The sequence below is a fragment of the Myotis myotis genome, unplaced genomic scaffold (assembly GCF_014108235.1).
Source record: "Myotis myotis isolate mMyoMyo1 unplaced genomic scaffold, mMyoMyo1.p scaffold_m19_p_21, whole genome shotgun sequence".
Taxonomy (NCBI): domain Eukaryota; kingdom Metazoa; phylum Chordata; class Mammalia; order Chiroptera; family Vespertilionidae; genus Myotis; species Myotis myotis.
The window spans coordinates 596,012-607,099 of NW_023416326.1; the positions used below are offsets into that span (position 1 = coordinate 596,012).

Genomic DNA, 11,088 nt, shown 5'->3' on the forward strand with positions numbered 1-11,088 from the left:
AGGAAGGGAGCTGAGGCCCCAGGTGGGAGGTCTGATCAAAGGCCATTTTCTGGAGGATGAAAGCTACGTGTTTTGTGTTTCCAGAGGAAACATTAGGTTTGGACTCCAGGTAGGTTCGACTCGGGAAAGAACTTCCTGTACAGGTTGTAAGATGCTGGAATGAGCGCGCCGATGGGAACTAAAATTCCCTGCACGGGAAGCCTTTGGGAATAAGACAGGCCCCCAAGGTCTGTGATGGTGAGGGAAAATGGTGATGGTGATGGTGACAGTGATGGTGGTGATGGTGACAGTGATGGTGGTGATGGTGGTGATGATGGTGGTGATAATGGTGGTGGTGGTGGTGATGATGATGACGGTAGTGATATTGGTGATGGTGATGGTGGTGATGGTGATGGTGTTGGTGATGGTGGTGATGGTGATGATGGTGGTGATGGTGATGGTGGTGATGGTGATGGTGATGGTGGTGATAATGGTGAGGGTACAATGATTATGGTGATTGTGATGGTGGTGATATTGGTGGTGGTGATGATGGTGGTAGTGATATTGGTGATGGTGATGGTGATGGTGGTGATATTGGTGGTGGTGATGATGGTGGTGGTGATATTGGTGATGGTGATGGTGGTGATATTGGTGATGGTGATGGTGGTGGTGGTGATATTGGTGATGGTGATGGTGATGGTGGTGATATTGGTGGTGGTGATGATGGTGGTGGTGATATTGGTGATGGTGATGGTGACGGTGGTGATATTGGTGGTGGTGATGATGGTGGTGGTGATATTGGTGATGGTGACGGTGACGGTGGTGATATTGGTGGTGGTGATGATGGTGGTGGTGATATTGGTGATGGTGATGGTGACGGTGGTGATATTGGTGGTGGTGATGATGGTGGTGGTGATATTGGTGATGGTGATGGTGACGGTGGTGATATTGGTGATGGTGATGATGGTGGTGGTGATATTGGTGATGGTGATGGTGACGGTGGTGATATTGGTGGTGGTGATGATGGTGGTGGTGATGATGGTGGTGGTGATATTGGTGATGGTGATGGTGATGATGGTGGTGATGATGATGATGGTGATGGTGGTGATGGCTCCCAAGAAACCCTTGCTATGTGTCAGGCACTCAGCCAGGTGTGTCCAGGGCACCCTCTCGCACTCCCTCTCCACAGCCCTGTGAGGCACCTGTGACTCTAACACCCCTGTTACCAGCAAGGAAACCAAGACACAGCGGCCCTCACTTCTCCAAAGCCCAGAGTTAGTATCGGGGCAGGTCCACAGCCAGGACGTCGGCTCAGAAACCTGGGTCCCTGGCCAGACGCCGCAGGGAGGGCTGGGTGAGGGCAGGCGGCCGGGCAGCAGGCCCAGCTCCGGGGCCCGCGAGGGTACCTGCGCCATCCGGTCGTCGCGCTCCCGGCGCATCTTCTCCAGCTTGCGCAGCATGCCGCGGAAGTCCGCGATGCCGTACTGGATGCACAGCCGCTCATAGTCCTTCCGGTCCGCCGACATCAGCAGCTGCCACACCTGCTCGGGGTCCATCTTCTTCTTGGGAGGCGGGGCGCTGGGGAGCAGGGCTGGCAGGTCAGAGGCCAGGGGAGCCTCAGGAGCGGACACCCCCAGGGGCCCGGGGAGCTGCCCTCCCTGCACCCCGGGAAAGGGACGTGCAGACTGGGGCCTGGCACCGACCACCTTTCCAGCTTCCTGGGAGGATCCCCGCGAGATGCCTTTGGGGGCAATGGTCCTATTGCTTTAAACGCACTCTCCTGGCGGACCGCCCCGTCGCCCCCAACGAGCCAACCAGGCCCCAGAGGGGAGCTCAGAAGTGGCAGAAGGGCACCCAGTGTGCCCACCACTGAGCATTCCTCTTCCCACCGTACCTGCGGTCCAGCCGCCCTGCCCCTGCTCAGGGCGGAGCGAGGGCTGAGCCCCAAGTGCTCATGGAGGCAGCTGGGGGTGGGGACCGCCCCCCCCCCCCGCACGGACCCCCACACCCACCTCTTCCTCAGCATCCTCCGCAAGTCCATCAGCTCCTTACTGAGGTCTGCAAAAGGAAGGCAATGAGGCCCCGCCCCCAGGAAGCGGGCGGGTGAGGAGGGGACGGGCGGAGGGCGTGTGGTCCGTGGCCAACAACACGGAGCTGTGGAAAGGGGCCCTCACGTGGCCCGGCCCGTGTGGCTCAGTGGTTGAGTGATGGCCAGTGAACCAGGAGGTCACGGTTTGATTCCCCGTCAGGACACGTGCCCGGGGTGCCGGCTCCATCCCCAGGAGGGGGCGAGCTGGAGGCAGCCGATCCATGATTCTCTTTCTTCATTGATGTTTCTCTCTCTCTCTCCCTCTCCCTTCCTCTCTGATATCAATAAAAAAAAATCTATATTTTTAAAAGATCAAAAGGCACCCTCCTGTGGACTGGACCCCTAGGGCCTCTGTGGGGGGCCCAGCCAAGTGGGGGGGGGGCGCCAGGCAAGGAATAGCCCACCCCCCAAAAGCCCCAAGGACAATCCTTCGACCTACCCTCCTGGGGTTCCGTGTTCCTCTTCCGCTTCTTCCGAAAGCCAACTGCACCGTCGGGGAGGAGGGGGGAGTCCATGTGGGCAGGGAGGGGAGAAGCCAGACACACTCGTGGTCTCCCCAAGATGGCTGAGCACCGGCCAGGGTCCCGAACCCCCCTCCCCATCCCCTGAGGCGTGGGGACAGCCCAGCATCTGGGATGAGTGGGATGGAGGGCCTGCCCGTCATACACGTGGATACCCCAGAGCCTCAGGGGGACCCCTCCCTCAGGGGCCAGGGACCCCTGGGGCCACAGCTGAGCCCCATCTGAGGGGCAGCTGCTCTTTCCTCCCCTGAGAGCTGCCGTGTCAGGATGAGGCCCCACTTTGCCAACCAGCTGTGTGGCTGGACCTGCAGCCATTCACAACCCCCGTCTCCATCACTTATGCCCCCCCTTTCCCCCTTCCCCCCAGCAGCGAGGCCTCTGACTCCTCTTGGGCACCCCAAGGGCCTGAGCACCGATGAGGCAGGCGGGGTGCGGGGGGGGACCCCACCTTCGATGACAGTGAGCCGTGCGGAGCACACGGCCTCTCCGTACGGGTTCACGGCGACGCAGTAGTACTTGTCCGTGTCCTCGCCCGTCAGCTTGTTGATCTGCAGGGGGTGCCAAGCACGGGGATGGGGGGTGGGGGGTATAGGGGGTGGGGGGCTGGCACTCCCCCCTCCCCTGTTACTCGGCCTGGCTGTGGGCTAGGCCCCCCCAGGGGTGGGGAACGTCGGCCCGAGGGCCATATGAGGCCCGAGAGATCATTGGGTCTGGCCCGCCAAGGCATTAGACGTGAGCTCGTGAAGTATTTGACCACACAGGGCAGGCTGGTTGTTAAGCGGATCATTGCGTACGGCCGGCGAACGATGTTATAAAGATCCAAATTGCCCGGCCGGCGTGGCTCAGGGGTTGAGCGTCCACCTAGGAACCAGGAGGTCAGGGTTCGATTCCCGGTCGGGGCACAGGCCCGGGTTGCGGGCTGGATCCCCAGTGGGGGGCGTGCAGGAGGCAGCCGGTCCATGATTCTCCCTCATCATGGATGTTTCTGTCTCTCTCTCCCTCTCCCTTCCTCTCTGACATCAATAAAAATATATTTAAAAAAAAAGAAAAAAGAAAGTAGCTTGTCCATCAAAGACGGGGTGCCCCTGGGCTTGTCACCCGGCCGCCTGACTCCATAGCTTTCCTTATGCGTCGGTCGCAGCGCCCCCAGGTGGTCGGGGGAGGTACTGCGAGCCTGCCGGGCCCACACCTGCCTCCGGCCACCTGGAGCCTCAGAGCCCAGTCCGGCCTCCTGGACGCAGCCTCCTCTGGGGCCTGGGGGTGCGGGGGAAGCCGGGGAGCCCTGGAGGGCCCGAAGGAGACCTGAGGGGGGGCGGGGAGGGGGTTCTCACCTGCAGCGCGTGCTCCCTGCTGCCCGGGGCGGAGAGCAGCTGGTACTTGCTGGAGTTGCTGAGGTCCCCCTGGCTGCTCTGCCAGCGCACCTGGGGCGCGGGCTCCCCGCAGACCACGGCCCGCAGGATGGCGTTTCTCCCTGTGGCAGAGCAGCGGGCGGGGGCGGGGGGGCGGTCGCTTTATCCAGCTGCCCGCTGTGTGCCACCCTCAAGGCTCCAGGCATCCCGCCCGCCCCCCGCACCCCGTGTCAGGAAGGGGGTCCAGCTGCCATCCCCAACTCAAGGGCAGGAGGCAGGCTCCCCCAGTGCCCAGTCCCCGTGCCAGTCCAGGTGCCCGGTCCCAGCCTGGCAAGGGCCGGGGGACCTTGAAGGCCACGGTGAGTGAACAGGGCCCCGGAGGGAAGGACCTTTTCTTGGGCCTGAAGGACTCTCCCAAGTCTGGGGGGGGGGGTCTTTTTGTGGGTCCGTGTCACTCTCTGGGTGGGAGTGACAGTCATGTGAAGGGGTAGCTCTTGGGTGCCCAGAGGCGCTGGTCCTGAGACATGGGGCCCTGGCCTCAGGGAGACCCCAAGCTGGGGCAGCTCCCCCTCAAGGCCCCCTCTGCTCTCCCCCACCCAGTGTCCATTCCCTAGACCTTTACATCGCCTTCTGGGGACCCAGACAGGCACCCCCTTTCCCCTCCCCCAGTGCAGGCAGATGTGGCCTGGCTGGTGAGGACTTGGGGACAGGGGCTGTGCACGCTGGAGGCGGGAGCGGGGTTCCCTCAGGGGCCCCCCCAGATGTAGGGCCTCACCCTCGGCCAGCGCCATGGTGACCGGCTTCTGCTCGAAGTCGGGCAGGCTGCACCCCTCGGGGACCTTGTCCACCAGCTGCCGGGTGGTCACCCCGTGCTTCTTGACCGACTTCCCTGTGGACACGGGAGACAGGGAGATGGGCCTGCCCCCCCTTCGTGAGGGGCCCTCCCCACAGGGGAGAACGGACCGCGGACAGGCTCCCTGGCCCCGTGCTGGGTGGGACAGACGCGCAGCTCCGGCCTGTGGGAGGCACGTCTGACTTTTTTAGGGGACCCCTGGGGAGCCCCCGGGAGTGTCCCTGGGAGAAGCTGGAGAAGGAGAGGGGGAGGTGCACCTGGCCGGGAAGCAGGACCTGCATGGGGAGGTGGGGGCGCGGGGGGGGGGGGGCTCTGAACCCTTTAATTTTTTATCTTTTAAGAATATATTTGTATTTATTTCAGGGAGGAAGGGAGAGGGAGAGAGAGGAACATCCATGATGAGAGAATCATGGATCGGCTGCCTCCTGCACACCCCCCACTGGGGATCCCGTGCAACGCGGGCGTGTGCCCTTGACCGGGAATCCAACCGTGACCTCCTGTTCATGGGCCGATGCTCCACCACTGAGCCACACCGGCCAGGGGGACCCCTTTATTCAGGGAAACAACTCAAAACCCCAAGTGGAAACGAGGGACTGTGGGCACAGGTGAGCTCCCAGGGCCCTGAGCCCCGCCCGCCCCGCCCCTCACCTGCCATGGTCTGGCTCCCGGGCTCCTGAGGGTGGCGGGCGATGGGTCCTGGGAACAGGAGGAGGAATCGGTTCTGGGCGGGCGGGCGGGCGGTCGGCGGGTCTCACCCCGGCCCTCCCCCCACAGCATCAGGGCACCGGCCCGTATCTGGGGGGACCCGGGTCCAGTTGCCGCTGCCCCTGGAAGCTTGTCCAACCCCAGCAAACGTGGGTTTCCTGCAGGTCCCTGGCCCCGGCGACACCCATCTCCCGGAGGCTGGGGGGCTCCTATGCGGCCCAGTGGCCCAGGCATGGGGGACAGGTGGGCTGAGCTCTCACCCCGTGGGGTGGCCTGGCCCCCGGGGGGAAGCCCAGGGCGAGGCCGCCTCCTCAAGCCTCAGGAGCCCAAGCCCCCGGCTTCCCGGGTTTTCCTGCTCCGACAGCCTGGTTCCCTCGACTTTTTAAAAAATGCATTTTTATTGATTTCCGAGAGGAAGCGGGTGTGGGGGTGGAGGGGGAAGAGGAGGGGAGAGAGAGAGAGAGAAACATCCATGATGAGAGAGAATCATGGGCCGGCTGCCTCCTGGGGATCGAGTCCGCAACCCGGGCATGTGCCCTGACCAGGAGTTGAACCTCGACCTCTTGGGTCCGAGGTCGATGCTCAACCACCCAGCCACGCGGGCCGGGCTGGCGGCCTTGACCTTGGGCGTGACGTTCTCAAGGACACACACAGGCTTCCCAGGGGGCCCGGCAGCCCCTCCCTCCCGCCCTCAGCCTGTCTGGGCTCAGCCCGTCGAGGGCCAGGCCTGCAGGAAGCCCCCCACTTGGCTGCCCCCAGGCCCTGGTCCCCGTGAATCCGTCTGCCCCCCGAGGCCGGCGAGGTATCACGTCAGGAGGACTGGTGACCCCAGCCTCTTCCCACCACCCGTCCCCCCAGCTTCCTCTCGCTCGGTCCGGTCCATCGTGGCCGCGGGGAAGTGCCCCCCGGGAGAGGGCACAGGGTCTGGGCCGGGAGAGACTCCTGAAAGGAGGGGAGGGGCCGTCTTGAAAGGGTTCCCCAGCCGTCCTGCCCCCGACGGGGCTGTCCCCCGATTGGCGGCCACAGCGTTCCGTTCCCCAGATGCCGTTTCCTGCCGGGAGCCCTGTCCTGGGGATGGGCCCGCCTGGCACGGCACATTCCTGCACACGCGGCCCATTCCCTTTCACAGCTGCCCACCCGCTGCCTCGCCGGCCCCACGGCGGCCGGCCCCGGCCCCGACACGCAGGAATGCCGCGGTGCGCCAGGGCGAGCTGGCCCGGTCACAGGGCCACCGCCACCGTGTGAGCCGCGGGCGGGCGGGGAGTCACGAGGGAGCGCCAGGGCGGAGGGCGGCCGCCAAGCTGGCAGCCGGGCCCCGTCCCACCCCCGCCTGTGACGGCCACCTGGCCCCCGGCCGGGACCCCACCCTGGAGCCCGGGTCTCCTAGCTGTCACCTCCCTCACCTGTCATCATCGCCACCAGCCCGGCCGTTAGTCACCATGAAGAGCTGGTGCTAACCCAGCCCCGGCTCCCAGCTGCCCCCCCCCCAGCCACTCGCCCCCCCTTCCCCGCTTCTAGGGCACAGCCAACAAGGAGCGAGGCGCAGAGCCCTACGCACGGGATTGGGGGGGTTCCCACGTGAAGCCGGGTCACCCTGGGGAGCCCCCTGCTCTTCAGGAAGAAGCCAGACTTGGTGCAAGGTCAAGGCCACATCGGCGAGAGCTTGGCTGGCTGGTTGGAGCCCGTGGACGGTTTGGGGGGGGGGGGGATGAACCCTCGTGTCCACATTCCAGCCCCCCAATGAGGCTTCTGCCCCGGGACCGGGACCCGCGGCCCTCCCTCTGCCCCCTGCCCTCGCCCGGTGGCTTCAGCCCTGGGACCCAGGTTCCCGAGACTCTGCTTCCTCAGCTGGGGGCCCTCGGCCGCGTGGAGATGTCCCGACTCCGACCCCGGTTCCTCATGCTGGACAGCTCGCCCGACCTTTAACCTGCTCCCCGTTTCGCGCCCTAAGCCACGGGGAGCCCCGAGGGGAGCACCCAGACCGGACCGCTGCCCGGACGGGGGACCATGCACCCCGGGGCGGGACTGGCCGCCAGGGGATGTCCCCGGGCGAACCTCCTGCCCTCTGCCCGCCCCTTCGCCAGGGCACAAGCTAGAGAGCACTCAGGCGTCCGCCTCGGTGCCCGGCCCCCACCCCAGGGGGGCAGCCAGGTGGGCAGGACCCACTCACCTGTGCGCACAGCTGGCCTCCTGCCTCCTGTCTGCCTCCTCCTCCTCCGCGTCCTCCTCCTCCACGTCCTCCTCCTCCGCGTCCAGCTGCCGCGCCGGCCTGGGGCTCTGCAGGGACTGAGGTGGACAGGCAGGGCTGGGGCAGATGTAGGTCACCACGCCGGCCAGCCCAGCCGTTTTGGGCTTCCTCGGCCCCTCCCACTGGCCCCGCCTCCCTCCTCCTCCTCCTCCTCCTCCTCCTCCTCCAGCCGGGCTTGGCAGGACAAGGCCCCCCAGGCGTAGGGCCCCCCCTCCCAGAGGTCAGCGATGGAAGGAGGGTCCCGGGACATCTGGTTCCTCCAACGCCTGGCCTTGCAAAGCCCTCGGCTCGTCACCAGGCCACCGGGCCGGCTTAGGGGTGTTTGCTTTGGGCTGTGCCACTTGGATGACCCCCCTCCGCGGGGGCGTCTCATTGTCCGAGGCCCCAGCTTTACAGCTAAGCCGGTCCCCGGGGACCCCGGATCCCGCTAAGTCACACAGACGACACATAAAAGCCGCCAGTCCCCCTGGGAATCGCAGCCCAACGCGCCCCCACACAGGCCCCACAGGTGGGGAGCGAGTTCCAGTCCCAGACGGGCCGGAGGGCGGGACCCCACAGACACCACCACCTGAGGCGGAGGGTCCACCCCCCTCCACGGAAGGAGGCCCTGGGAGTCGTGCAGCCAGGAGGCCTTCCTGGGGGAGGGGAGCTTTCTCAGGACAGAAGGGGAGGCCGGCCAGCTGGGCGGATGGCGGGTTGGAGGGGAGGGAAGGTGGGAACTGGGGGTGGCGGGGCCGGTCCCAGAGCCTCTTCCTGAGAGCGGAGGGCAGGAGACGAGGGGACGAGGTGACAAAGCCACCTGCTCTCCAGGTGCGGTCGGAGGGCTGGGTGTTGCCAGGGTCCAGAGAGACTTCAAAGGACGTCAAGGAAACCGGGGTCCGTGCTGCCTTCGAGGGGACACTGAGGGTCCCCCGTCCTGGTGAGCAAAGAGCCCATGTGCTCTCGGAGGTGGGGGAGGGGTGTGTGTGTGGACGCGTGGCCTCGGGTGCCCCCCCCCCGCACCCCGTGTTTCGAATCCTGTGGGTCAGGGGCAGGTGTCTTGTTTATTCAGCAAATACACGCAGAGCACCTGCCCCGTGTCGGCCCCGGAATTCACAGGTGCGCAGACCAGGCCCCTGCAGGCCCCGGGGATCCGGCCAACAGTGGGGGGCTGGGGGTGCCAGGAACACGGGGGCGGGGGGGGTGAGGTGTGATTGCACAGGGAGGCTTTGGGAATCACTGAAGGCTTGGTCTCTGTCCTCAGGGCGAAGCAGCCTCCTTTTGGCTGGAGGGAGGACAGGACGCAATTCACAGCTTTAAATGTTTTTTTAAAGATATTTGTATTGAAGTCAGAGAGGAAGGGAGAGGGAGAGAGAGAGAGAAACATCAATGATAGAGAGAATCATGGACCGGCCGCCTCCTGCACGCCCCACACTGGGGACCGAGCCCTGACCTCCTGGTTCATAGGTCGAAGCTCACTGAGCCACACCAGCTGGGCCCAATTTGCATTTTATTCTTATTTATTTATTTTTATTGATTTCAGAGAGGAAGGGCGAGGGGGAGAGAGAGACACATCAGTGATGAGAGAGAATCATGGACCGGCCGCCTCCTGCACGCCCCACACGGGGGATCGAGCCCACACCCCGGGCCTGTGCCCTGACCGGGAGTCAGGCTGTGACCTCCTGGTTCATAGGTCGACGCTCAACCACTGAGCGATGCCAGCTGGGCCCAATTTGCATTTTATTCTTATTTATTTATTTTTATTGATTCCGGCCGGGCCCAATTTGCATCTTTAAAAGCTCGCCCTGGCCCAGGGCAGAAACGGGTGGAACAGGGTGTCCCCAGGAGGCAGTCTCGTCGCCCCTCAGTGTCTCTGTCGCCGGGTGGCCTGGGTCTCCCGGGGACCTCCTGAGCCCCAGGACGGGGAGGGGGAGCCCTTCTGCGTATGAGGGGCCCCATTGGCCCCCAGGAGCCGTTACTTCTCCCCTGAAGCCCAGACACCACCAGCCGGCCGCACTGGGGGTGCCTCCTGCCCTGCACAGAGCTGGGGTCCCCCTCGCTTCCATAGACAGATAGACACGAGTTTCAGGGCTCCCAGAACCAAGCTGGGTCCAGGGGTCCCCGCCAGCCTCCGTCCTCTGTCCACCCTCGGGGACGCGCAGCGCCCGGGGCACGAGGGTGCCCGCTGTCCTCTGCGTGCCGGGTCCTGGGTCAGATGCCAAGTTGCCCCTGCGATGGGCAGAGGGACAGACGGACGGACGGGAGGGGCTGCCGAGCCTTGGCCCGGCCTTTTCTGGAAGTCTCCGGCCACCACGCGAGCTGCTGACAGGTGCTCTCAGCGGTCCTCCCGCTGCCCAGAGCCGTGTGGCTGGTGACATTTCACACGCCTCTCCCTGCGGCGGGCGTAACCCTAGCCCCCTCCTGGGAGGCGTCCCCGCGGGAGGGAACGCGGCAGGTCCCCACCTTCGCTGCCAGAGGCGGACGCTCCCGGGGGCCAGCGAGCCGGGGCCGGGGAGGACGCCCCACGCTGCGGGCCCAGCCTGGGGTTTAAGGGCAGAGCGTCCGTCTCCTTGTCCGGGTCAGTGTCATCCCTCTGGCACCGGCTTCTCAGATTCCCAGCAGCCCGGCCACACAGCTGGCCGTAAAGTTCAGGCTGAAACCCCATCCCTGCCCAGCGGCCTGGCCCCGGGCCCCGCGCCAGAGCTGGGCACCCAGGAGGGCACCCAGGAGGGCACCCAGGAGGGCCTGGGCTGCGGGCTGGGCAGAGAGCTGGGCAGGGCTCATCGGGCACCTGAGGTCCCAGGGAGGAGAGGTGCCTGTCAGCCTCCCACTGAAGAAACTCCAGGGCAGGCCCGGAGGTCGCGGGTTCGATTCCCATCAAGGGCACAGGCCCGGATTTCAGGCTCGATCCCCAGTGGGGGGGTGCAGGAGGCAGCCGACCCATGATTCGCTCTCATCGTGGATGTTTCTCTCTCTCTCTTTCCCTCTCCCTTCCTCTCTGAAATCAATAAAAATATATTTAAAATCAATAAGAAGTGAAGGGAGAGGAGGGCTCTCGCCTTGTGGGCGTCGTCTGCTAGCTGGTGTGCGAGGCGTGCGCAGGGGGGGCCGGGGCTGCCACGCCCGCCGCCGGGACTTCTGGTCCCAGATAAACAGGGCGTCTTTGACCTCCTCCTCCTCCTCCTCCTCCTCCTCCGTTCTCCCCGCCACCCGTTCCCGCCCGTTTGATTTCCCAATGCGGCCCCGGATGAGTGTCCGTTGCTTCTCCGAAGATTAAATTCCACATTCCAGGAGTGTGGGCCGTGGCCGGAGCCCGGCCAGTGGCCGAGTGGTCAGGTGGACACGGAGACCTTTACCCGGACCAT

The 11,088-nt window shown here is 64.8% G+C and overlaps 1 protein-coding gene across 1 annotated transcript in view; it reads right to left on the reverse strand.

The window, feature by feature from the left end:
• IGFN1 (immunoglobulin like and fibronectin type III domain containing 1) overlaps window positions 1-11,088 on the reverse strand; it is a 29,036-nt gene extending 17,948 nt beyond the window's left edge. The window contains exons 1-9 of the mRNA XM_036355188.1: window positions 11,080-11,088; window positions 10,805-10,984; window positions 7,677-7,782; window positions 4,714-4,827; window positions 3,921-4,060; window positions 3,038-3,137; window positions 2,508-2,552; window positions 1,986-2,037; window positions 1,386-1,557 (exon numbers count right to left, since the gene is read on the reverse strand). Of these exons, the coding sequence (XP_036211081.1) occupies window positions 1,386-1,557; window positions 1,986-2,037; window positions 2,508-2,552; window positions 3,038-3,137; window positions 3,921-4,060; window positions 4,714-4,827; window positions 7,677-7,782; window positions 10,805-10,984; window positions 11,080-11,088 (918 nt within the window). The remainder of the gene's footprint in view (window positions 1-1,385; window positions 1,558-1,985; window positions 2,038-2,507; window positions 2,553-3,037; window positions 3,138-3,920; window positions 4,061-4,713; window positions 4,828-7,676; window positions 7,783-10,804; window positions 10,985-11,079) is intronic.